This window comes from Alligator sinensis, unplaced genomic scaffold (assembly GCF_000455745.1).
Source record: "Alligator sinensis unplaced genomic scaffold, ASM45574v1 scaffold420_1, whole genome shotgun sequence".
In the NCBI taxonomy this organism is placed as follows: domain Eukaryota; kingdom Metazoa; phylum Chordata; order Crocodylia; family Alligatoridae; genus Alligator; species Alligator sinensis.
The window spans coordinates 1,339,275-1,366,789 of record NW_005842298.1 but is presented as its reverse complement, the minus strand read 5'-3'; the positions used below and the strand labels follow the sequence as shown (position 1 = coordinate 1,366,789).

The 27,515-nt window shown below is 40.4% G+C and overlaps 1 protein-coding gene across 1 annotated transcript in view; it reads right to left on the bottom strand.

Annotated features, from left to right (window-relative positions):
- The window catches only part of DNAH5 (dynein axonemal heavy chain 5), a 291,360-nt gene that overhangs the window by 88,806 nt on the left and 175,039 nt on the right, over positions 1-27,515 (bottom strand). The window contains exons 46-55 of the mRNA XM_025209635.1: positions 26,895-27,037; positions 26,409-26,543; positions 23,205-23,327; positions 22,054-22,267; positions 20,268-20,491; positions 18,248-18,446; positions 10,169-10,338; positions 4,272-4,402; positions 2,831-2,984; positions 473-740 (exon numbers count right to left, since the gene is read on the bottom strand). Coding sequence (XP_025065420.1) covers positions 473-740; positions 2,831-2,984; positions 4,272-4,402; positions 10,169-10,338; positions 18,248-18,446; positions 20,268-20,491; positions 22,054-22,267; positions 23,205-23,327; positions 26,409-26,543; positions 26,895-27,037 — 1,761 coding nt within the window. The remainder of the gene's footprint in view (positions 1-472; positions 741-2,830; positions 2,985-4,271; positions 4,403-10,168; positions 10,339-18,247; positions 18,447-20,267; positions 20,492-22,053; positions 22,268-23,204; positions 23,328-26,408; positions 26,544-26,894; positions 27,038-27,515) is intronic.

Genomic DNA, 27,515 nt, shown 5'->3' with positions numbered 1-27,515 from the left:
GCCTGGGAGAAGATGGACAGATCCCATAGAAGCCAAGCTGCCTAGATATTTTTTTTTTTTGGAGTGGTATGAGCCCTCAACTTACTTTACTGGCACTATCATCAGCCAACCCAGGTCAGAAAGAGGGGCTGGCTCAGCTGAAGACTCAATTCTGCTGAAGCCAAGCTACCCAGGCTCTCTTCCCAAGCCATGTAAGCAGCCAGCAGCACCTGCAAAACCCTGCAACTAGGAACTTAACAGAGCGACCATAAGTTTTGCTCCCCACCCCTCCCACTCTGCTACTACAGCTGCCTGTATTTTCCCTGTAAAAATACTTAACAGTAGAAAAAGAACAAGGAAAGATTTCTTTTATTTATTCCGTCTTCCAAAAACAAGGTGTACACCTTATTTAGGAAATGTATGACATAAGAAAATATGGTAATTTCCAAATGTAGCACAGACAGATAGGCAGAAGAGCAACTCTCACACTCACCTGCAACCAAAGCATCCTTAGGCCATCGGCTAAACCAGTCTATGGTACAGCCAGAAATAAGAGCGGGAAACCTCAGGGCTCGGTTCCTGAATTTTTCTCCTACTGGGGAAAAGCAGAGTACTGCATGAAGGTTCTGGCGGACCCTAGTCATGAAATAGTCATACAAATTCTCATTGGTTGGAAGTCGCCGTGGGTGCTCTTTTTTCATGGCAGGTATGAGGTCACTAGTGATCTCATCAATTTCATCATGGGCAAATAAATTTGAGACCTAAGAAGAAAAGCACAAGGTGAGTTTCCTGGGTTGAGTGGGAGGTGGTTGTTTTTTTGTTGGTTTTTTTTGGAGGGATGGGGTATTTTTTCATTTGTTTTAAATATGGGATGGGTAGTGTAATGTGAATGAAATCAAATACCATAAATTTCTTTTACTTAACATCAAGAAAGTTTACAGAATTTTGATGCTAGCGCATGCGCGCGCGCGCACGCACACACACACACACACACACACACACACACACAGGGTTCCTCTTTCCATTCTCTGCAGCTGATTTCATAGCACCAAGCCCATCAAAACAAGCAAAGTCTTGCTGGCACTAAACTGATCTAGGTCTACAAATAAAGATGCACATCTACTGCAATTAAATATTCATCAACTACACTATGGTTTGTTAATTTCTCTACTTATAATATGCAACAAACTAGATGAAACATTTCTCTGGAACATAGCTTATACTGAATCTGGAAGGGTATGTCACCTATTTTGGATACAAATTTTCTTCTTTTTCATGTATGCTTATTTTCCACTTCAAAACAATGAGATCTGAACCCAAGTAACAAGTTTAACAATTCATAAGTGTCACAACCCAAAGGGTGTGATTTTTGTTTTTGTGTGCTTCGGCACTGCTAAATTGTTCCCGCTAAATTATAGCTTCTTTGCACGGTGGAGTTTTCTGCTGCAAAAGAGAACCCCGGTGCAAGGGAGAATTTCCCGCCAATTTGAAGCTTTCTTTGCAGGGTGCATTTCTTTGTTGCAGCACAGAAATGCTCGTTGCAAAGAGTTCCCGCCATTTGTATGCTAATTCGAGTCCCATTATTGGCCAGTTCTAAATTACTCACACATGGCGGCTAGTGATTGGCTTGCTAGTCGTATAAAAGGCTTGAGTGGTTTCCGCCCAAGTTGGAGGACTCCACGAACACCGGGAGGAGGAGACTTCACCCTGTGTGAAGATCTCTAAGCACTGCGGATCCTTACGGACCCAGCGCATTTCAAGCAGGCAACAGAGGTCTGATCAGCCTCTAGCCTCTCCCCGTCGCCGATAGATTCCTAGACGTATCCCTCCCTGCGCGCAAAAGAACCGGACCCACGAAGCCTAGCAAACTTCGTGTGGATGAGTGAGTAGAAGGACCCACGGAGCCTAGCAAACTTCGTGTGAGTTTATTCAGAGCTCTTTCGGACGAGTATTTTCTTTGGTTGAGACGACGGGCTCGCGTGTTCAGAGCCTTCAGCCGGATTGGGCTAGAGTTCACGAGTTTAGAACTCTTGTCCGCCTCTCTTCTTTCCTGTCTGTAACCGCAACTCAAGCAAGTTTTCCAGCCTACACCACTGCCATCTCGGTGTAAGTAAACAATCTTTTAAACTACCACTAAGCGTTTGTGCCTAATTCCAGCTCGACGGCCTTCCCTCTCCGACCCAGCGTGCCCGGGCTGCTGGCCACAGCCCACGTGCAGCACAGAAAAGGGCTCGGGTCGCTCCCAGCCCGCACAATAAGAAACCAAGTTCACATAGTTTCAATCTTCCTTTTCCTGTTCTATTGTGTCCCTCATTTCCAGCCTGTCACTTCATTTAAAACGCAATTCATACATTTTCATCTTAAAGGAGTAAGAGCTCTACTTTAAAGTTCTCCCCATGTAGTCAAATAACATGAGATAATCTATTTCAGTGATTCTCAACCATGGGGTGCCTTGAGACCCTTTCAGGGATGCCACAGGGTGTCAATTATTTTTAGTACTGTTTATTAACAGTAAACATGATTCACAAAATAAATTGAGAGATTTCAAAAAGGAATTCATAGGGTTAAAGACATTTTGACCTGTTGTGCTCTGTGGCAACATAGGCCCTGCAGAAGCAATAGCACCCCCTAGGGGCCACCCTAATTCTGCCTGCACTCCCTGTCCTGAGTATAACCTTTCCCGTTTATCTTGCTCGATGTTCTTTTGATCCTCTCATTGATATCTCACTGACCTAACTGATCTCTCATGGTCTCTGGGACCTCCTTATCAAGAATAAGGCCTTCTCAAAGGAAGGGTGAAAGGGGAAGAACAGCAACAAAAAAGGAGACAAAACAAGGGTGAAAATCCTACCTCTCCAGATGATAAAACATTATTCAGATATTCCAAGAAAGCCTCATCTTTGAGCTCATTGTCTGTAAAAATGAAGCTGATGCCTTTTCCATGTTGTCCTGCTGTCCTGTATAAGAGTTTAAGGTCTTCCATCAGGTTTGAAGAGTTATATGATCTAAAATGGAAAAAGAATTGAGTTGCTACCTGGTGGATGGTAAAGGAAATTAAGACAGAAAGAGTAGCAGAGAAACAAACAAACAAACAAACAAGCACTCTTAAAAGGAGACGATAGCAGCCAACTCAGGAAACTTAATCATGGTCTCTTGGGAAGAAATTTTAGAAAGAACTCATCCCATAAGGCACATCTTCAAGGTTTGACTTTATACCTGCTTGGAACTTTTTATTGTGTGATAACTACTTTGCAGGGTAGCTGGTTTCCAGGTAACTGTGCAATTAAGTGGCTAATTGCACAATGTCTGTACCGTGTACAGGGAGCCTAAATTACATTCTGCATGCCAGTCACTGTGGTGTTATGAAAAAAGGCATCTCTCATTCTGTCAAGTGTCTTACGTTAAGCCCCCTGCTCTATTCTATGCTGGTGAGGCCTTAACTGGAGTACTTTTGGCCACTACACTTTAAGAAAGATTTAAACAAACTGGAGAGAAGCCAAAGTAGAACTACAAGGATATGTGGTTTGGAAATTGTAAGTAGAGGGAATGGTTCAAGGAATCAAGCTAGAAAAAAAATCTTGACTCCACCATTCCAGTTTGTTTAAAAAAATAAAAATGTTATACATCAAAAGTAAGGTGGTGAATTTTTCACCATATCCAGAGAAGGACAAGAAGAAAGCAACCTAATTTTCAGCAGACATGATCTAGATCGGGTATTAGAGAAATCATAATTGTAAGAGGAGTAAAATCTTAAAACAAACTGAGGATGGCAGTGGGTGGTTCCTTCACTGAAGGATTAAGTTATCTGTCAAGGATGGCCCAGGTATGCTTGATCCTACCACACAAGAGGGGCATGGACTAGAAGGCCTCACGGGGTACCTTTCAACCTTACATAATTATTATAAAGTAATACCCACATAAGCAGGGGAGCTAACCTAGAAAAAAAATTGCTCAAAATGCACAAAGTAAAATAAACTGAGAAACCGTTTTTCTTCCTTCTCCTAATTCTACATACTATTTTCATAGCAATGAATGTAAATGTTATAACCCTTGAGCCAATAGCAGCATTCTTAAACTATATCTTTCTTCTTCCTTCTATGAAGGTTATACTAACACAACTTAACAAGCTTATGAAGCTGTTGATGCAGGGAGAGTGTTCGAAGGGTGGTCATTGTAAATATTTTAATAAGGCTTTTTAGAAAGCAAGATAAGGGTTTATGTTCTGCTTGTAAGAAAACCCAAATAAATCATAGTACCATTTTTTTTAAAAATACCATTGGACCAACACCTACCTTGTTAAAGTGATCTGGAAGGTTTCATAGCCTGCTATGAATGATGCCAGCCTTGTCAAGCTCTGCTTTCCAGAACCACCAACTCCAACCAACAGCGCGTTTCCATGAGGGGTACGAATCACACGTGAAATCTGCAGGGTAGCATGGACACTTGTTGCTTAATATGTGGAATCCAAGTGTCTAAACAATTTAAGCTTTGCTGGCCATAAAAACTTCTTAGAATATCATAGTTTTGGTGCAATCCCAAACATTAATTACAGAATTCTACAGTATTTTTATTTTAATAAATCCTGATGACATTTAAAAAAAAAAAAAAAAACACACAAACATGAGTGTGGTACATTAAGAACAGCTTCTTTTTTAATAGAACTCAACGCAATGGTGTTGCCACTTCAAAGTATTTTTAGGGATTTTCTATTAATGTTATGTATATTATGTTGCACTATTACTGCTTGTTGTACAACAAATAGCTTGATTTTGATTTCATGCTTCCAAAAAGCAAAACTAATTCACATGAAGTCATAGGATTTACCAGGTAAGATGACTTGTACAAAATGTCTCAATATCAACACAGAAGGGAGTTAATGTTATAGTAAATAGGATGCAAGAAACCTTATTGTACTTTCTATGTCAGTCTACCTATGACTACAAGAAAATGCATTTATCCAACAGTAATCATTTTATCCCAGGACAAAAGCGCAATCATTCAAATATTTTTTTGATATTTGAATCAAAAAAAAAAAAAAAAAAAATCAAGAAAAATCAGTCTTGCTCCAAGATAATCCTCAAAACCTTCATGGGATAAGAAGTACTAACAGTTTATCCCAAGACTTTCCAAAGTGCATCTGAATAGTTAACTTGGGATTTCTTAATTGAATCAGTGGTGGAAAAGCAGTAGTGCTTTCAGTTGCTTACTAAAACCTGATTAGAAGCAGCCAACCCTGGGATAGTTCTGTTCTGGGACAAACACAGATGCAACTTATTCAAAAGACGAAGGCAATGTATTTTTCTAGCCTATGTAACACTAGGTATTTCCTTCAAAACTACATTGTAAGCTCAGTGTTCTATATACAAAATGTTTCACAGAAACATCAAAATGTGGAGCACTACAGCACAATGGTCCCGAGGGTTGGATAGACAGAGCACGGTACTGTAGCAAAACACCCAATTTTTCTTTTTTCCTTTTAAAATGCATTCCCCTCCCCTTCCCCAATCATTTCTGACTTTTTCTCTCCCTCTCTATTCCCTAAGTATAAGTAAGCTAAGATGTAGGATAAGCTTTAACATTTTATTTTAGGTAGTAAATTTTGTGTTTGCATTGATTTATTTTACTGCCTTTATATTCTGCGATTACTGTTTTAGGCCTATATATGTAAGTTAGCATAAGTCATGTCAAGTTTCCATCTTGTAATGTCAAGCCTCCATCTTATCCCCATGCCTGGTTGTGTAACCTATGACACACCTACCTCTCCTATGCAACTTGGTTCCTGAATGAATGGGGATAAATGCAGGTGCTTGAGACAATGGCAGTAGGTCTAAAAATAGCTCCCTCTGAATGACCAAACCATCAAAACCAATACCTGGACCAACAACCCAGCCCTTGGAACCACCCTCAGCATTCAAGAAACAAAAGATGAGGCAACCCACCATTGTGCCAAGGCTGCACATGCTCAGTAAGAACACCTGGAACCCTCTGGAACAGGACTGACATTGCCTGGACAGGCCCTCCCCATAGGAGATCAGAGGCAGTCTGCCCCATAAAAAGGGGTAGTGAAGACTGATTCCTTGGGAACGCCATTTCCATCTGGACCAGAGCAGTTCCACGTCACACCACCTATTCACCCCAGAGGCCCTACTTGCAACCCCCTCTGGACAACACTGAGCTGAAGGAGCCCCCAACTGGCCATCGAGGACCCACTTTCAGCCTGGTATAGGTAGATATTACCTGCATATTTCCTCCTCCAATTTGGACTCTCTACTCCCAGACTTCAACCCCTGCACCAAGCCTCTTTAATCCCTGGTGCCTCTGTGCGCGCATGCATGCAAAAGAACCAATAAAATAGTGTCATCATCTCCCCTTTTCAATAAAACCACTATCATTTGTAACCCCGAGTTGGGTTGCGTTTTACTGAGCCCCGGTCCCCTCCCCAACTTAAATTCTGATCTCTGTCTCTCTTCTCTCGGCTCTCAGTCCTGTTCCCGCCACTTTTTGCCTCCTCTCTGTCCCTTTTCTGCAAGCTCTCATCCCTGTTGCTTTTTGCAGGCGCTCAGCCCTGTTTCTGCTACTTTTTGCCTCCTCTCTATTCCCCTTCTGCAGGCTGTAGCCCTGTTGCTTTCTGCTTTCAATTAACCTTATGTTACCCCAACTTCCCTCCAGTCCTGCCAGTTCTAATCCCAGCACTGGCAACTTTCATTTCAGTCTCCACCAGCAGTAACCTAAAGTAACCCCAAGCCTCAGCTCCTCAGCCCAGTTCTCTCTCTAGTCTATCAGTTCTAGTCCCAGTCCCGGCAACTTTCACCCCCTACACTTTCATCCTCTCTTACCTTAACCTTCCCCAGCTATACCAAGTACACCAAGCAAATACATACATACCACAACATCCAAGTTAGGAATTCACCTGTGTGTATGTGTAGGCAAGTGGTATGTATGTGAACTGTGAACATATATGCCACTGTGTGTATGATATACGAATTAGTGATCCATGTGTGTGTATTGGGTGTGCAGGTATTGGTAATTGATTCTGGACTATTTTGTTTTGATCTGTAATGTGTGTAGGTGCTTGAATTGGTGATAGGTCTGCATATGCCTAGGCTGGTAATTTTGGACGTATATGTGCCTGAGTTGGTTGTGCGCATCTGAGGCATGTGCGCGCCTGGTGGGGGTGCATGCACCTAGTGTGAGTGTGTCTAACTGATTTTTAAGTGGGTGCACCATGCCCTCCTGTCTAACAGCACAATATTGAGATCCTGAGAGTTGGCCTGACCCCACAGGGCAATAGTACTAAAAACTGTTTTATAATGATTTGACACATTCAGACTAGAACAAGATTTCTGTCCTTCCCAATGCAATAGCTGATCATTTATTTTAAGTAAAGGAGTAATCAATTCCTATTCCTCATATCTTTACTCAGTTCTAGGCTGGCATCTAGCGACCAGGTTTGAATTCTAACTAAATGGACAGGCCTCAGACCATATCATGGTCATCAGCAGAAAGGGCCTGTGTATATCTGGAAGGCTGTGCAGAGCAACACCCATTGTAGAGGTGAGTTTGTTCTATTTGCTTATGGTCAAATGGGAAATTTCCCAATATGAATCCCCTGGTTGCACCCACTTCTCACCTACTGGATAACTAACAATTAAGTGTCCTGTAAAATGTGTCCTAAAAAGTACTGATGCTTATGTAGACCAAGTGTTCAAATGCTTACAGTTACTTTAAAAATGTAGTTATGCAAGGGTGAACGGTACTCCAATAATGTTTTGGGTGTTCAAAGTGAATACTGGTGTTAAGGCCAATACAATGTGGCATTGCTTTTGTGACCCAATCAGTCTGGTCCCAGGAAGTATTTAAGAAATAAAGACACTGGAACAGTAATTAGATAATCTGCATAACAGAAAAGGTCCTAATGGGTTCCTAAGTGAGAGCTCTGAAAGATGCAACGTATGTATGGATCATACACACACAAAAGCTGGAGGGGAGTAACTGGAAATATTGTGGGATCCCCTGGAAGTCAGAACCATAGAGCAATGCCTTCAAGAGGCAACACAACCATGGACCTGATGACAACTTGAATAGGCTACCTGCACCACAGGATTGTGTAAATGTTTAATCATTACTTGATTCTGTTTTATCTACAGGTCAAGGTGATCGTGTATTGTGTCCTAACATTCAATGAAGGAAAGCACACCAATTCAAATGCTTCCATTCTAAGTGTGAACTATGTCCTTCAACTAACATGTTACAGCAGTGATGACCAGCAGAGGAATACCAGATTTATTCTAAAAAGCAAGGTGTTATGGGCCTCTCTACTACCTGTATTGTTGCTGATGGATTCAAGCTTTTATCCCAAGTTTTTTTTCCTAGTTTCAACATCAGTGGCTGGGCAATCAGGGACTTAAGTCAGCTTTCCTAAGTAATGACGAGGAAACATAGTGGACCTAAAAGGAGACAATGCCCTACCAGCATTATCTGCACCCATTAAATGATTCTACGAAGAAAGAGAAAGAAAAACAATGAAGTAGGCAATAAATTAATCTTCAAAGAGAGAAGAGATGGCATTTGTAGATCTCCTTCACAAATTTGGCCGTGATTCTGGAATCCAGCTGGTGAACAATGTTTCAGTGCAACTAAAAGGACAAATACAGAAGTATGCTTATGATGCATAAGCAGGAAAATCAGTGTAGTAATGTGGCCAGGCATTTGGGGCATAGTGAAGTGGTAACTGGCACCAGTCATTTTTCTCTGTCTCTGCACCCAAATTAGTGCCCAGGGAAGTTCCCCAGTTATATCACTGAGTTAAATAATAACTTTGAGCTGGGGATGATCCATGACATTGGCAAGAGATCATTATTTAAATCTTGCACCTAGTTCTGGTGTCAACACTTCAAGAGACAATACAGAAGAAAGTGAATAGATTAACTGAAAAGCTGCATTAACTAACTAAGGTCTGCAAACTGAATCTGCTCTATTTATTTTGCTTATCCAAGGAGGAAGAACTACACTTATCAAATCCTAGCACCCAAAGAGGGAAGACATTTCTGATCGTAGGTATTCCTTAAATATATCAGAAAGTCAAAATTAGGATCACTAGCTAGATGCTTAACTTATAACAAAATCAGACTAGAAATAGTACCCTATTAAAAAAAAAAAAGTAAGAATGATCAATTACTTACACACTGAAATGTCCTTAACAGCTTGCTGGTATCACTAACTTTGTCAATTTGCTCTGTCTCAGGTAACTTGGACTGGGTGCCCCATTTTGCAAATTAGGTTTAAGAGGCAACATTACCTCTTTTTAGGTTGCAAATTTCACTCACAAGAAAGCAATTGTTACATTTGTACTACTGTATGTGTTTCAAGAGTAATATTACCATATTTACTCAAATCCAAGATGAGGTTTTCCCCCCCATTCAACACGGGGAGGGCTCATCTTGGATCTGAGTGCATGGTCGAGGAGGAGGAAAGCAGTTGCTGTGGCTCCAACTCCAGCCCTAAACCAAGTTTCAGAACCAAAGTGGCAGCAGCCATGTTACACACACTTCATCTGCCTCTACTACCTTTCCCTCACCCACCTGCCCCCCTGCTGCTTACCATCTGACATGGCTCCAGCCCCATTCCAGTCAGGGCACGGAGCACAGGGAAGCTCTGGCCCTAGCCAGACCATGCAGCAGCAGCAGAATACCCAGCTTCATGTCGGAAGATATGACAAAACAGGGTCCAAGCAGACCATTACTATGAATCAGAGGTAGACATTAGCAGAGATGTAACAAAGCAGCTAGGAACCCAGAGTATCAAGATACAAAAGACACAATTACACCAGTGGCAGCTGGAAGTTGTGTCTGCAGCTGCTGCTATTTTTCTGCACTCCCACCTCCCAAATCAGCATGCAGGGCTGTTGCTCTGGTCACCTCATCCTAGTTATGCTATTGGACATATGAATCCATGTCAGCTGCAGTCTTCAAAACTGCCTGTTCCTCCCTGTATAACCAACTCAGTTCTTTTCAGTCATTTGAGAAAGTAAGGACTATGAGCCCAATAATCTTTTCTGCAATTGTTTAAAAAGATAAAAAGTTGAGAGGTATCATTAACTAAACCTTTAGTTGGCATCATATAGTTCTGTTTTCTTGGCTAGAAGCAAGGACTAAAGTTTGTTTGCAATAGAAGAGAATGTTTGTCTTACCTTAACTAAATGGATCATAGCATCTTCAAAAAATACCATGTCCATGCTTGCACCACGGATGCTTTCGTTGTATATTTGTAGCAAGGTATTTAAACGATCCTTTAGGTGATTTAATGATTCAATTGGCTCATAGACTTTCGGCATAAAGTTAGTTTCTTCTGGCTCTTCACCTGTGGTGAGAAAAAAAAAAAGTCAGCAACTAAATTAACAGTGGATGGCTGGCTTTTCTCTCTGCAAAGACCCTCCTTTCCATATACTATCCAAAGGGAGCAGTTCAATATTTCAGATCCGATTGTACACTTTTTCTAAATTAATAGCAAAAGTTTATATCATTCTAAATTAAAATCAGGATTGGAATCTTATTTAAACTATTGTATGCCATACACTTTTGAACTGTAGCGTTCTTTGGACGGGGGGGAGGGGGGAAAAAGGGAAAATAAGTTTGAACCTTTCTGTTATGGGCAACATGAATGTACTGGTAATTCAAAAGGATATATTACATAAAAACTGCTGTGGCCTTTGTTTTACATTAACAGATTGTCCCCTGAAAACTACCATGGCATCTATTTGGTTTATCCAAGACAAATTCAACTCTAGAAAGGGTAAGTATAATAAAATAAAAGATAAGAAACTTATCTGCCCTAAACCTTTAGTAAATTACTGGTGATATCAAACTTGAGGCAACTTCTACAACTTAAGTTATATTTCTTTATGGTAGTGGCTACAAATAGAATTAGCTGCTTTATATGGCTGTAAAATGCATACTCAGCATCTGAACATCAGATTACTACCACATTGAAGTTTCTATGCATTTATTAATTTCTTCTAATTAATTATTCATTAGTTAATTTAAATAATAGACAAAATACCATCTGTGCTGTGTAAAAAGGTGAACAGTACATTTTCCTCCACCAAATACCACCACGCAACTTAATTCTATTCTGATTAACATTCACATAAATCCTGCAGTTCCAACATTTTATCTACATGCCTCAGGAAGGTAATATTGTTCACTGCTTGATTCCTTATAACTATCAATTATCTCTGTGTCAAAAGGGGACATGATTCTATTTATTGGAGATTCTTTACTAGCTAGATTTTTTTTAAATATTTTTATGAACTCCATTAGTGCAGAGGTGTATAAATTTTGAAAACTTAAATAATTTCACAAAACTCAGTTTATTGGGAGTTGGAGGCAGGGAAGCAGAATCCATGATCTGAGGTCTATGTTTAACAGGAAATCTGACAGCAGAAATAGCTTAAGTACATTTGTTTGCTTACCTCTGTCTATCACATCTATATCTCATTTTGAATACCACAATCCACACATGCCCTGGCTTATATCATAATTACATACTTGCCAAGATACACACACCATCAAGGAAATAGAAAGATTTTAGTTTTGGATGTGAAGTTAAGTAAATGAAAAGCAATTCTGATTCACATACCTTATCTTGCCTTTACCTCATGTTTAAATTCTCCTCATTGAAGTGGAAGTTTTGAGAACATCATTAATTCAAAACTCCTCAGTAGTGTATTTGCAAATGCACAAATTCACTTGTAACACTCAAAGTTAAAATTAAATGATGTTTCATCTTAACATGCAAAATGCTAGGGAACACTGATTAATAGTCTTAGGGTTGAAATAAGCATTTAAAATTTACTCGTATGAAACTATTAGTAAGATATTAAGACAAAGCCATATTTAGAGTAGCTTTCCAAATATTAATCTTTTTCTCTTCTCTACACAGAACACATGCTCCAAGACACTGTACTCTGAGCACCACTTCTAAAGTTTGTTGCTTTTCAAATGTCTGCACATCATTATAGACCATGTTTCTATAAATAAGACATGTTTAATAAGCTCTCACTAATAGTTTTTATACTGTTACACAACAGTATATAAATGCTTAATTCTAGTGTTACCCCTCAAACTGAAAGTCATACCAGTATGCTGAACCCAACAGCCCTGCACTTAAGCTGAAGATTTATTCTCTGTACATGACATTAGCCATACTCAGCAAATACTTTTTTGATCCATTCTGTTTTGCACACACAATAACCTTACCTTTATGGGACAAGTTCTCCTGACCTAATTTAAAATTAAAAAGAAATTCCTCATTAAGCATGAGCAGTTTCTCCCCTCAGGGTCTCTGTGCATGCTTGGGTTACCTTCAAGTATTTTGCTTTGACTCATTATAATGTTACTCAGCTGGGATTACCACAACTGTAAAAGGTAGTTTTCAAAGGCAGTGTTCCACAACCATTGAATGTTTTCAGAGGGTTTCATTATTTCACAAACGATGCAGTTAATTGCTTAATCCTACTGATGACAGCATGAGCTTTACTCTGATTTTTAAAGACACTGATTCAACATCCTGAATTCACGATGACAACAGAATACCTCAAGTACTTGGACAGGTAACTAATGCAGAACTTCATTTTACAACCAACCAAGGATATTGTCCCTATTTGTACCCATTTGGCTGCTCTGGTCTCTAAAGTTATTGGAGAATGAAAAACAAACTCAAGGTAGGTAAAACTCTGTAGTTTTCCATCTCTTAGTATCCAAGTAAATAGGGCATTACAGTGCCAATCGCTGTCGAATGTCTGTCGGCTATGCCTTTTTCTAAGTTAATGTGGAAGCTATTCTGTCTCATGCACCTGGTAGCAGGGACAAATATCATTGAAATTACAATATGAAGAGACTGAAGTAACTAGCAATTTTGTCATTATTTCCGACTTAAGAATTCTCAAGTTGGATCACTCAAAAAAAAAAAATCCAAATGTAAAAATTCCTGTTCTTGCTCTCACTCTTCAACATAAATCAGAAATGGCTAATCATCATCCTTATTTCTAAAACTCTAGTAGGATAGGCAAAGCAATTTGAGAATAAGGTCATCCATACCATATGGGAACAGTCAGAGTTAAGTAAGAAGAATAAAGAGATTTATGATGACACTGCAAGTAGAGCTGGGACCAAACTTCCTATTTCAGCGAAGACCAATCACCAAGATCACATTTTTTGGAAAGGGCACAGATGCACAGAAAAATAAATGACCAGGTAGATACATGATACCAAAATGTAGCTGCTTCTGTTTTCTGTGCATTTACAGCTTGCATGCAAGGCTCCATACATGAAAATCCATCCTACATGGACAGAATTCACAGGGTATCCATCTCTTTTAGTATCCAATTAATTGCAACCCAGGAAGTGACAAGAGCATAGCTGAAAGTTATGACTAATGTGCAAGCTACTGTCTTGCATGCTTCTGTTATCAGGATAAAAGCATTTTGTTCCTGAAAGGTCTTCTCTCTCCCTCAGTTAATCTTTCAGTTGTCTTTCTAGCTTTCACCTCAGTGCCCCAGTTCACTCAATCATTTAAGCACATGTTTACAGCGGTCTTGTGTGTCACAGCCTGTTTCTATTTTGCTTTTAGAGAACCATGGGAAAAATAGGGCTGGAAGGGACCTCAAGAGCTTATCTGTCCATCTTCATCCCAAAGGCAAGAGCATATCATTTCCTGTCATACCATCTGTAAGCCCATTTCTTCCTTTTATCACTCTCATCCCACATATACATTTGATTCTTTCCTCTATCCCACAGTAAGTTCAGGAAGTAGCTGGAAACTCATTCTAACCTGTCACCATTCATGTAGCCATCAGTTATGAGAGTGAGGACAATAAACTGACATCCACTTTGTTTGAAGCCAGATCAATTCAAACAGTCTAGGTTAGTGATGCTCAAACTCTGGCCTACAAACCAAAATACAACCCATGCAGCTATGTCATGCAGTCTATGTGGCTGCCCAGGGGGAACCAGAAATTTGGCAACAGAGGAGCAGTAGCAGCACTAATTGCCATCAAATTTCTGGCACCATAGGGAGCCATACAGGCCAGATAGCATGGCAACATGAACCAGCTCGCACAAACAAGCAGGTTTCAGACAGCCAAATCTGGCATGGGTGACCTGGCCAGTGCATGTTGTCACATTATGGCCAGATCCAGTGCACAGGGCCAGGAGGGTGCACCAGATCATACCCATAAGTCAACTCCACGCACTGAGCCTATGCTGGGTCCAGCCACAGCCCGACCCCACTCATGGGATCTGGCTATCAGGGGCCCTAATAGGCAACCCAGATGGGACTACCTGCATAGTGGGCCACACCTGCCTGGGGCTTTTACAGGCAGCCCTCACCCAGCTAATGACTCCAGCTGGGTCTGCTGATGGGCTGCTGGGAGAGCAGCTTCTCTGTTTAGCTACAGCTGTAGCAACAGACTCTAGGCTGGCCAACAGTTTCTGCTGACAGTCTTCCCTGGCAAGCCTCTATGACCTTGTACCAGTTTCCTAGTTCCTGACCAGTTTGGCTCTGTTCCTTGTTTCCAGCTTTTGGATTTTCCCTCAGATCTAGTAATTCAGTCTCTGATTGCTGAATGTCAACTCAGCTTGGGACTCTGACCCACCCCGAGATTTCCCCTTGAACCCAATCTCCAATTCCTGCCCCCTGCTGTGGCCTGTGGTTTGGCTTGTCCTAAAATTTTGGAACATCTTCAACTATGTTTTAAAGCAACCCATTAGCCTTATAGAGGAGGTCCCAAGTAATATGGTTTTATTGCCCACATTTTTCTTTCTGAATGCAAAAAACAAAATGAAGCCAAAAAACTGCTGTTCAGAAAAATAACAGATGCTGCTACCCCATAAAGCTATTGGCCAGAGCTGTTTAACTGGCAGCCTGCAGACCACATGAGGCCTATAAGGGATTACCTTGCAGCCCCTAGGCTGCCACCCAGCTGCATCAGCAGCAACTGGGTGCTCCAGCCTCTCCCAGGCTTTTGCTTTTTGCCCTGTTCACAGGCAGAGTTGAGCAGCATGGCATAACTTGTGCCAGGAAAGCCCATGGCTTGGGATATGAGTACAGCATGGTGCAGCAAAGTCTATGCTCAAGAAGCTGAAGGGGGAGGGAAGTAACCACATACCTGGTACTGCAGGACACATGTTTGATGCAGTGGGGAGCATCCCCAGGCTCAGTGCAACATAGGGTAAGGAGAACCTGCATGCTCAGTGCAGCAGGGAGTAATGTGTTCAGTGCTGTGAGGGGTAGGGAGTTGCACAGCCCTGCTGTAAACTATAAATTTTCCCTCAAAACTACAATGCAGATGCAGGACGCCACAAATTACAAGCTAATTTAATAAGAGCTACTACTAAATGAGATGAGACTGATGCCACATACAATGGTTGCAGGAAAACATTATCTGCCTGGTAATTTAGGATTCACCAAAGATATATTTTTAGTAAGTGCAATAAACTCCAATGCATATTTATGTAACTATCTGTGGTATCTTATACCACACATCCTTTTAGACAGCTCCACTTCACATTTACAAGAGCAGTACAAAGGAGACTGCATCCAAATCAGCCTGCTTTCTATTTCTGTCCTTTCGGACACATTTGGATGCAGTCCTTTCTCCACTGAATCTCAAGCTGGCAATAAGAGGGACCCCAGATTGACAGCCTACATTTGCTACACTCCAGTCAAGAGAGCCGACTTCAAAGAGAAACCATATTGCACATTCTGAAAACCTCTCTACACTATCCTGTATTAAACATCTCCCTACCACCAACTTCTGTGCTTATTTATTGTAGCAAAACCCCCAGTTTTTTGTTGTTTTTTTTTAATTCTTTAATACATTCCCTCCCCTTCTCCAACCATTTCTGACTTTTTCTCTCCCTCTCTATTCCCTATAGATAAGTATAAGTGAGCTAAGACATAGGATAAGCTTCAGCATTTTAATTTTGGTAGCAAGTTGTATTTGTGTTTTCTCCTTCTTTATATTGTATAATTATTATGTTTATATTGATTTTTACTGTTCTATATTACCGTTTTACTGATACAATATGCTAACTTACATATGTAGGCCTAAATTGTAAGTCATGTCAAGTATCCATTTTGTTTGTCAAGTCTCCATCTTGTCCCCTTGCCCTGTTGCGTAAGTATGTTGTAGCCTATGACTCATACCTACCCGTCCTATGTAACTTGGTTCCTGAATGAATGGGGATGAATGGAGGGTGCTTGAGAGACAATGGCAGTAGGTCTAAAAATAGCTCCCTCTGAATGACCAAACCATCAAAACCAATACCTGGACCAATGACCTAGCCCTTGGAACTACCTTCAGCATTGAAGAAACAAAAGATGAGGCAACCCACCATTGTGCCAAGGCTGCACATGCTCAGTAGGAACACCTGGAACAGGACTGACATTGCCTGGACAGGCCCTCCCCATAGGAGATCAATAGTAGTCTGCCCCATAAAAAGGAGTAGTGAAGACTGACTCCTTGGGATATCCTCTCCATCTGGACCACCACCATGCCAGATCACCTATCCCCCTGGAGGCCCTGCCAGCCATCCCCTCTGGACAACACTTGCTGGACAAAGACCCCTTTCCAACCTGGATAGGTAGCTTTCACCCCCACCCTCTCTTTAACCAAGGATTTGGACTCTGCTTCTCTTCCCTACCTGGACTCCAACCCTTCCACTGAGTCTTTCTCCTGCTGCCATTGTGCATGTGTGCACCAGTAAGTTCATGGGGCTGTGTAGTGTGTTGTCTGTTTAATAAACCTGTTATTTTGAAACCCCAAGTTGGGTTTTTGTCTGTTTCCTGACCATTTCCTCCTTGCCACCACTTATCTGCCCCCAAGCTCCCAGCCGTCTGCCTCTCTCTCTTGGCTGTCTCCTCCTTGCCACCAGGCTTTCCCCCCCCCCCCCCCCCCCTGCACTAGTGACCGAGTAACCCTGGGGCCATTTGACCTTAAGTAACCCCAAGCCTCAGTTCCTCAGCCCAGCTTCTCTCTAGCCTACTGGTTCTAATCCCAGTCCCAGCAACTTTCACTCCTTACACTCTCTCACCTTAACCTTCCCCCAGGTATCCCAAGCACACATACCATACCATCCAAGTTAGGAACTCACCTGTGTGTATGTGTAGGTGGGTGGTATGTGTGTGAACTGGTGAATATCTATCCATCCAATCTCATCATGTGTGTGTTGTTAGGGTAATGATATGGATTTTGGGGTAACAAATTGGAATCTGGGGAGTGCTGTGCGCGCAACTGAATAAAAGGGTTTTTTTCTGCATTTTAGCAGAAGCAGCTGGTCACAAGGATGGATAATACATATATATATATATATATTTTAAGCATTAGCTAAGCTATTTGCTTTTAAGTGAGCGGATTCTTAACAGGGGGTAGGGTACAAAGTGCATGATGTGTTGAGTAAAAATAGAATAGCCCACCAACTAGTGTCAGAAGACAAAAGCAGAAATATGGCCTTGGAGATGGTGCTAAAGTCAGCAAGAAAACCAGAAAAAAACAGCGAGAAACCACAAGTGACCGAACGAAGATGGGGGTCAAAGTCTTACACATGCACTCTTAGCAGAGGCATGTAAATGAATGAAATGCATAGGCAATACTATGCTAAGGAATTAAACAGAGGTGGAGCTTGAGGTAGGACGAGGGTGGAATAAATGTTAATATGTATGAACGAAGGTGTATAAATGTTGGAAAGAACTGTTGTTCAGGGTGGCTCCCTGGTTTGTTGTTTTGTTTGGGGTTTTTGTTTTGTTTTTGGTTTTTTTTGTTTTTAGGAACTAGTCCAAAGCCGTCTCCATTCTGAATAAAGCTGTTGCGAGCAATGTGTGCTAGTGTTTGCTCCCCGTCTGCTCTGGCTAATGAGTACCAGGAACCATGAGCAATTGGACCATCATCTCCCTAGGCGTTGGATGCCACATGGAGTTGTGGTCTAACATGTGTGATATATGAATTAGTGATCCGTGTATGTGTATGGCATGTGTAGGTATTGAAAACTGATTGTGGTCTCATTTTTGGTGTATGTAGTGTGCGTGCACTTGAATGGGTTATAGGTATGCATGTGCCTAGGCTGGTTTGGGGGGGGGGGTGTACCCCTAACTGATTTGTGTGTTTGTATATGTGCAATTGTGTCATACTCTCCTGTCTAACAGTGCAATATTGAGATCCTGAGAGTTGGCCTGACACCACAGGACAACATTATCAGAGAACTGTATTTACCTGTTACTTCTGGCCCATCTCTTAGGAAGTCAACAAAGTAAGCATCAGCTCCTGAATCCACCAATGCTTTTTTTTCTTCACCAAATTCCTCCTCAACCAGTTTTGCCAAAGACGTATCAAACCATTTTACATCCTCTAGCGTTGTGAAACGATCAGCAATAACATGCTTACATTCATGCTTCCACAACTTTATCAACACCTTTAGAGAAATTCAACGTCTCAGTCAGATATTTATTATACAAGTTAGGAGACAAAATTGAGTTCTCAGTATTTTTTTTTTTTTAACATCATATGATCTCCAAACTAACTGCAGTAATGCTTTGCTCTTATGTAGGCAAACTGAAGTTGTACCCTTTTTCAGACTTCTGATTCAGCTGAATCTCTACTTAAGTTTGTGCCTAGTATATAGGAGTGCATTATATATTTAAGACAAAATTCCAAAGAAGCCTCAATCTAGCATCCACACTAAAGAGTTACTTTGGTAAATGATTTACTTCCTTTGCAATTTTTTTGAAAGCATCCATAGTTTGAGATAATTTTAGATAATGTTATCAAGAGTCAAAGTTGGTGATGTAAGAGAATAAAACCATATCATATAGCCAAAAAGCATCAACCAGTTTACAAAAAGTCACTGAATGTGCTTTACAGTAATTGTAGTGTAAGACTGATATAGTTGTCATGGTCCAGACCTGATGAAGTATGAAAGCTTGTCTGACCATCTGAACTATACACTTGCTCCAATGGAAGTTTACAATAATTAAAAGAGTAAATCCTAATAAAAAACACTTATTTTTTGTAATGACAAAGCATCCATTTTCCATGCATTCAATTAAAAGGGGTACTTTTTAAATCCCAATTGAGACATTAAGTAGTCTGTATTGTTCTTTGGAACTTGAAACCCTTCAGCTATAGAAGTTGTGTATTTAACCTCACAGAAAAAAGTATATAATATTCTAAGAAATCTATAAACATTTTTCTGTGCCCCAAATCATTTCATTTAAGCAACAATTAAGACATGATCCTCAGAACTGGTTCTACAGAAAGAGTAGTAGATTGTCTTCTGTTCGCTCTGATTTTTGGACAAACTGCTGTAATTGAGTTATCAGTTATGAACAAGGGATATCTTTAATTAGTTAGTCCAGTTCCCAACACAAAGAGATTAAAAGGATATCCAAACATTTGAACTTGTAGATACAGTAAAAGAATGAAGCTACTTAGCTGTCAAGCAGGTAGGCTCAGTATAAAGCAATTCAATAATGAAGCCCACTAAACCTCATTTAATGAACCTGTAAGTCTACACCAATAATGGTTACAAAAAAAGAGGGACATTACAAGATCAGAGTTCATGTTTCAAAATTAAGAATTCAACAAAATTAACTTTTCAAAGAAAAACTAAAATTAAGAGCAAAGGATTATTTCAAATACTTGATTTCACAACATGAATTATTCATGTTAAGTACAGAAACTGGTTTTAGTCTGAGGACTATTCTCTCTCCCATTTAAAACCTCAAACCCAGGAATCAGGTACTGCCATTGCTTAAAAACCTCAACATACAGATCTTCAGAAAAATCATGTCATGTAGTAAAATATAGCAGAATATTGTTTATAAAACTGAAATTTTTTAAGCTTTTAAAAATGTTAAGTTAATATTTTAGTGAGCATAATAAACGGTAAAACTAATGCAGAGTTTAACTACAAATTAGTCTATGAAATCTATAAAACATTGTAAGTATTAATTATCAGTATCACTGGTATGGTTTCATCCAAGTGTTTGTGTTTTCTGTTTGTTTTTTTTTTTTTTAATTGCATGAAGGTATCTACTTTATATACCCAGTTAAGGATCAAGTACCCCATTTTATGTGGTGATTTTCCAACACAGGATGAAGAAATATCATCAGAATCTTCCGAACTAAATATAGAATAAGTGATAATAGATTACACAATGAGACCCTTCTTACTGTACACTGAAATTAATCTAAACTGATATTTTTGGACTGTCAAGCCTCATGCATTACTTACATTTGAGTCATGGATTACTTCTGAGCTAGTATTCAGCATTCCTTGCCAAATCCTTGACAGATCTCTGAGATTGAAGACATAATGGAATTTGGCAGGGGTGGGCAGCATTTTTATTTTGGTAATTTGCCATAACCTACGTGTCAGTGATACCAGTTTGGCTACTGATCTTCTCACATCTTCCGAGAAGCCCCGCTCACTACAATAATGCCCTAGTCCAATTACGCCTGGAAAATGCAAAAAACAGAAACATGATTTTCACTTTTATTTTACCTAGAAAATACTTGTGCACTGCAACCTAAAACAAAGCTGTAAGATTTTGCACTTCAAGTGCATTGCAAGGTTGAAAAACACTATGTAGAATTCATATTACAGTAAAAGCTCTGTTATCCGGCATCCCCCGGGAATGGGGGATGCCGGTTAATCAAATGTGCACTATCAGTGTGCTGCGGGACAAGGAGGAAGGCCCCATGCAAGCTGCTTTGCCCTGGGCTGAAAAGGCGGCGACAAAAAATAAATAAATAAATAAATAAAATAAATAAAAACCTCAGCTCACAGTGGCGAAATGGGAAGTCCCCTGGAAGTGGTACTTCCAGTCTCGCTTTTGCTGCATCACTTGGATGCCAGTTAAGAGAGTTTTCCGGCTAATAAAAAGTGCCAGTTAACACAGCTTTACTGTACATATTTAGTTTTTACTCCAAAGGTCAAAACAGTTTCTTTATGCAGGTATACCACCTGCACATGCAGCAAGTGTACACAAAATACTCTCTTTGCATACATGACCAGGAAACAAAGCTATGGAGTTTTTTGTTCAGTAGCTAAAAAAGAAAAAGTCTTAGTTCCGGTCTCAATTTTACTTCAAAATGTCCACTGAGAAATGGAAACAGTTGAAAGCATTTGCCCATCTTCATTGTAGCATCTTACAGTTTCCTAAAGGAATGGAGGTATAAAGCAACTAGGAAATAACTGGAAAAGTAAATTAATTTGTTTTTAAGAGATTTAATTCTTCTAAACTTTCAGCTATACACAGCTAAGTTTTCTGTTTGAAGATTCTTCAGTATTCTTATGCTATGGTCAAATTCCTTAGCTTACAGGGAAAGTGTGATGTAGAATGAGACAGTAGTCAACTGATTAAAGAATGGAAAGGGGAAAAAAAAGAAAAGAATGTCACTTAAATCCCATAGGCTGTAGGACCTGTAGTAGCAAAGCAACAGAAAGCAGCAGCTGAACTCTTCCTTTCTCTTGTTTCTTTACCTCAAGCAACCACAAATTGAAATTCAGCTAAGCCTAAATTTGTCTTTACTCTCTCCGCCCACAGTCTACTCGACATCTAACTCTCAATTTAAAAAAAACTTGCAAAGGTTCTGAAGTGGGCTGTAAAAGCTTCCTGAATCTGAAATATGACCATGAGGGAAGCATTAATACATCAAACAGGGAACCACACATCGTGCACAAGTCATCTCCTCTCAACATTAAATCGGTCACCACTAATTCGCTAGCACTGCACTTATGCGACTTCCCCAGTCTTGTGCAATCCCAAAACATACTGTGAGTTGATGCAATCCTAAGAAGTAACCACAGAGAGACCAAGGTCCAGAGGTAGTATGTTTGAGAGCTAGTATACTAGAAAAATGTTAATTGAGTTTAGAGACTCATGTAGCGAATTTAGAGAATAAGCAAGACTAGAGACTTAGCTTCTGGTTAAAACATTAGAAGTACAGAGAAAAATTGACAACCCTCTTCTGAACTGTTTTATCTCCACATATTCCAAAACAGGTCTTCACTTTACCAAAGATTTTGTCAATTGAGGAATTAGAAGGCAGAGTACAGTTGAATATGGAGAATTGTCTCTTGAGTCTCTGTGGGATGTCATTGCGACCTCCACCAGGGTGAATCATGGCAGCCAGGAGCTGGATATCCACAATATTAGTAAACTCGCCAGGCTTCTCCAGGTTATAGAATCCATTCTGTTCCATCAGCTGTCGGACTATCTCATTGGTGACCTACAGACAGCCATTAGTAATTACAAAATATTTCTCAAAAAAGTATTTTCCAGGAGAACCAGGGAAAATTATAGAAATGTATCTTTTGTTTCATTCTCTACATATTCTTCTGCTTTAAACAAATAAAAAAGATGTTAGTAAAAAAAAAGTCACATAATTACCAGCTCCCCCAGGGGAAATCTACAAGTGGAAGATCATGAGGACATACATCATCCTAATACTGAGGTTCAACTCTCCAGCCATTCATTTGATTAAGTCTCACTTGATCTCAGGGTGGCTTCCAACATCTTCCTTTCTGTTAGATTAACAGAATTTTGAGTTTCCCTCCCCATTTTTGAAATCATTTTTCATAGGACCTTGAATTTCAGTTAGCATCTCTGCTTTATCATCATGTACCACTAAGTTTAAGACTCTTGTCCAGCTGAACATCTGCATGCATAGGATTACTTTCAGGCAGATTTCTCTGTTCCAAACCAAATGAGAACCCCTGCCTGACTGACTTGACTGACTAGCCCTATTAAACGGTCCCTGTTTGCTGAACACTTTTCCTGGTAATTGGTCCGTTTCCTGAATTAGATACCATATATCAAAGTGTCCTCAGTATACACTATAAAAATTTAATTAGTAAATCGGAACTGTAGGTGTAAGGTTAGAGAGAGGCCTAACAATTGGCAACCCTATTCTGAACTGCTTCATCCCCACATATTCAAATGAAGCCTTTGTTTGGACTTCATGAAATTTACTCTTCAATGCACTTTAAAGCTCTACTTCTTTGTCCAACATGTATATTATAGAGGTGGTCCTTTTAATGAGCTCAGCCATCATTAAAACTAAAGTACAACACCTCAGTTCTCTGGCTGAAAAGAGGAATTAGCTTACTCACTGGTAAAAATAGAAAGGCAAGAAAAGACTTAGATATTAAACAGTTGTAACAAACCTGATCTCCCCACTCATTAATTACAGGCATATTGACATCATCTATGAAGACAGTCATCTTCTTCCCAGCAGGAGGACCAAATGTTGTGCCCATACGTTTGTCCACATAACTCTCTATTGTGCGCTGTAAGAGAAATCTTGGTAAGCTAAAATGGACCCTATCCCTTCTAGTCAGTTTATGTAGGGATACTGGCTTATGGAAGTTTAATTCAATACTAAGGGTTTGCAGTACACTGTTTTCTTAGGCAAGGTTCTGATAACTCAGATTTGGCAATGGGATCTGTACTTGAAGAAATGTCAATAATTGTAGAATACAGAAAGAAAGGCACCATGCTCAAATAACTATGTACCCACCAATCTGAAAATATGCACTAAGAAATGTGAGCTACTTCAGCTGCCCAAAAAGTATGAAGTATCAAATTAGGTCTGTAGTGGAACAGGCTTTTAAAAATAAAATAAATAGAATTTAGATTTAAGATTTGTTTTTTTAATTTAAATTCTATTTTTTTTTAAGACCAGTTACTGGCAACATATAAAATATGACCATGTTTCTTTTGCCATTTTAAACCATTTGTTTTGATCAATGATTATTTTACTTTATCTTCTTACTACATTGTATTGCGCACACATATGGAAGTCAGATGAACAAGACAGTTTGTATTACAGTGAGTTCTACTGAGAGAAAAACAACTCTGAGGAGCCAAGAAAGTGAGGCATTCATAAATTCTACATGATCTAATCATATCAGTTCTCTGCAACAAATATAATGGTTTATTCTGGGAATTTTGTAGTTCTGAATTACTTTTTCTATGCGGGTGGTTAAAGATGATGCCAAATTGTCCTGGCTCCAAGTAAAAAAAAAAGGAGTAAAGCTTACATTATCAAAAGCCAAAGAGCTGCAGATTGTTAATACATATAGTGCCATCATTAAATATTTGAAACTAAAGAGCAAGGATTTCATTAGCAGAAAATTTTTCACAGCCATTATTTCAGCTGCCATGTATTAAAGCTCCATCTACAGTCCATGTACAGTCTCTTCCAGTCAGCTTATTACTGTTGTCACGCTACCCATAGGATCTACATTCAATGACTTCTTTCCCACTGACCACATGGAGTTTGTTACTACGCTCTCCTCATGCAAATACTAGTCTATGTCCTGTTTCAACTTCTCCATTTATACCTGGTCAATCTTCTCCTCACCATTTTGCCAGTTCTAGTTCACAGTTCTAGGCCAGTTTAATAGTTCTAGGCACTGTTAAAATCAGTCATTTTTACATATTAAATTTGCTAGTAATCAGTCTTCAGTCATGGGGACATGCCTGAGCACTCTTGAGAGAGTGGACTGCTGTGCAGTCAAGAAATACGTAGGTAGACATATCCATTTTAACTTTTAGGTAGTTAGCTTGGGTTAAAATAGCTACAAAACCACAGTGGAATAAAACCTCTATATACTAGCTAGCAAATAAGAGGCCATATATCAAAGAGCTTCCCAGAAGGCTTGTGAGGCCCTTACAGAAGATCATGCCACTGCATCTTCCCTTCTATAGTTATCTGAATTGGTTAATACAAGAATGCCTATATGTATTGTCTTTGGCCAATTTCCACTAGACTCATTGAAGGGTTTCTCAAGTACTGCATTTACTCAATTTTAAGTCAGGGCCCCCACCCCCCCATTTAATACGCAAGGGGAAAGCCCCTCATCTTAGAATCAAATGAGGATCGGGGGTGGAGGGCACAGACTGCAGAAGACTCAACTAATTTTATGGTGGCTGGTAATGGCAGCAGCACCACGGCACTGCTCAGCATGCAGCCAAGCCAGCATCTCATGCACGCTCAGCTCCACGTGGCTGAGGAAAAAGAGGCTAACTGCACATGCGTCACACTGTACAGAGCACAAAGGGAGTTGTAGTTTTCGTGCTGATGCATGCACTCAGCCCCCCCCCCGCGCAATAATATTTTCTCCCTCTGTCTATGGGGGCGGGAGGCAGGCAGCTGCTCTGGTTGGGCTGCAGCCCCTACCCAGAGTGGGGTCGGGGTCAAGGCCACAGCTGCAGTTGCAGTCACAGCCTGCCCTCCCCCCTCTACCACCTCTTCTCCCACCATCTCCCCTACCCCATGCAGTCACTGCTTCTCCACCTTCCCCTTTCCATCCCTCCCTTATCCTTGCTCCACACCAGCAGGCTCTGTCCCCTTTTTCATGTGGGGTACTCCAGCCCACCCCATATCTGCAATGCCAGCCCACATGGTTGCTAAGGGGGCTGGGAGGGACCGTGCTCAGTACCCTAAGGTAGAATGGGGGCAAAGCCTGCCTGCACAGAGCAGGAATAAAAGGGGTGGGGGAAGCATGGAATCAAGGCTGTGGGGAGGAGGGAAAGGTGAGGATCAGAGGCTGGCAGGGTGTGGCTTATAGGCAGAGGTTGTGAAAGGAAAGGCGAGGGTGGAACATAGGTGGAGGAAAAATTATAATAAATTTATAGATTTTCCATGTACAGAACCTAATTACTGCAGGGTCATCTTAAATTTGTGTAAATATAGTAAACTAATAGGTTGCTAAACTAGCTTCAACCCACTGCATCTAAAAACTAATAGTCGACGCAATTCATTTTAGATAACCTGAACTGAATTTTCCTTCTTTTCCTGACAGAGAAGACTCATGAGTAAAATACTAACCCTTTTAGTCACAGATAGCCATCTGTGCACACTATCATCCTGATGAAAGATTGAACACACAACTCGGGAGACAAACAGCTTACAATTCTTAGAGCAGACCACATTTGTCTAAAACAAACACTTTACAATTTTTTTTTATCTTGATCTATGGAAAGTTAACGACAACTGCAGACAACTAGGGAGAACTGGAATATATTTTAAGAATCATTTGCAGGTGGCAAATAAGTGAATCATGCCAAATAGTTCAAGAGTAATGTTATGCTCATCAGGAGATCTGCAAAAAATATGGCACTTGAAGTTCAGCTGAAAGTGATTGTCAAACTGTTTAAAAAAAAAAGTTTATGCACAACAATATCCATATTTTAAAATGTGAATGTAGCTAAACACTCTGGCTAAGCTCATGATCTTGCTGCTTTTTATAAATGTATTGTCCAATTATTAAAAGTATTTTCCTGAAAGATGTTACCAGTAAATTCTCCACATAAGAATCTATGAAACTGATGAACTGTTATGAGCACCACAATGATAACCCTACCTGGAACATTAGTGGGGTAGTTGCAGATGAGAAGTTCAGACTCTTGGCCATGTGGCTTTCAGGATTATATTTTGACATGAATCCTTTGATGATAACAGTCTTAGCAGTTCCTTGCTCACCAATTAGTAGCACAGCCTAAACAAGAGAAGAATTCAAATGAGCTTAGAGGTTGAAGAGCCAAGTATGTGACAAAGCCTCATCAAATTTTCTCCTTCCTTACTTATCAAAAATTAAAACAGAAACTTAACTCTCAAAATGAAAAATCAAGCTGAAGGAAGCACAGCACTCTCACAGAAAACAATACAAATGTGTTAGGTCTTACAGTATATAGGCGAAGAGTCTATATACTGAGCGAAGAGTCTATATAAGAGTAGCAACATTTGTTGCTACTATGCCTTCACTTTTATTATGCCATACTTTACTTATAATAAACTTCTCCATCCGCACATTACATTCTTCACACCCAAACAAGAAAAGAAAGGATACCTTGCCCTGCCTAGATACTGTTTCAATAAGGAAGTCGGTCCTCACATTGTCGATGTTTGGTACTAATATTGAGCCATACTCTGGAGTGCTGTTAGCAGGATACACGTATTCCTCAACACGACTATTCCAATGCATCCATTTACCTGGTCAGAAAAAAACAAATTGAAATTTCCAAAGCTCCAAGCATCTGCCTACATCCCATCTCTAGTAAATCAAATTGTGACAGGGGGCCTCCTGGGGCCGAACTCTGTGGCCCACCCACCTGTCACCATGACAGGAGGCCTACTCAGGGCCAAGCTCTTCGTGGCCCGCCCACCTGTCTCTGGGCAACCGCCTGCTTATCTCGCCCGCCATGCCTTTGATGATAATTGATTCATATATTGATGTCAATTAAAGCAGGAGGCTGCCCATTGTAGTGCCCCGATGCCAGGGGGCGCTCTGCGCCTCCGACCTCCCCTAATACCGCAGCCCAAGCCTCGCAGATGGCATCTCGGTGTTAACACTATCACCAGCCCCACGCTGGGCCCCAGAATCATCCTATACAACCCCACTATGATCTCTCCTGATCAGACGGCCTCTCCGCCTTCATCTGGGCTACCTAGCCCCCCCGAAGCCTTGTTC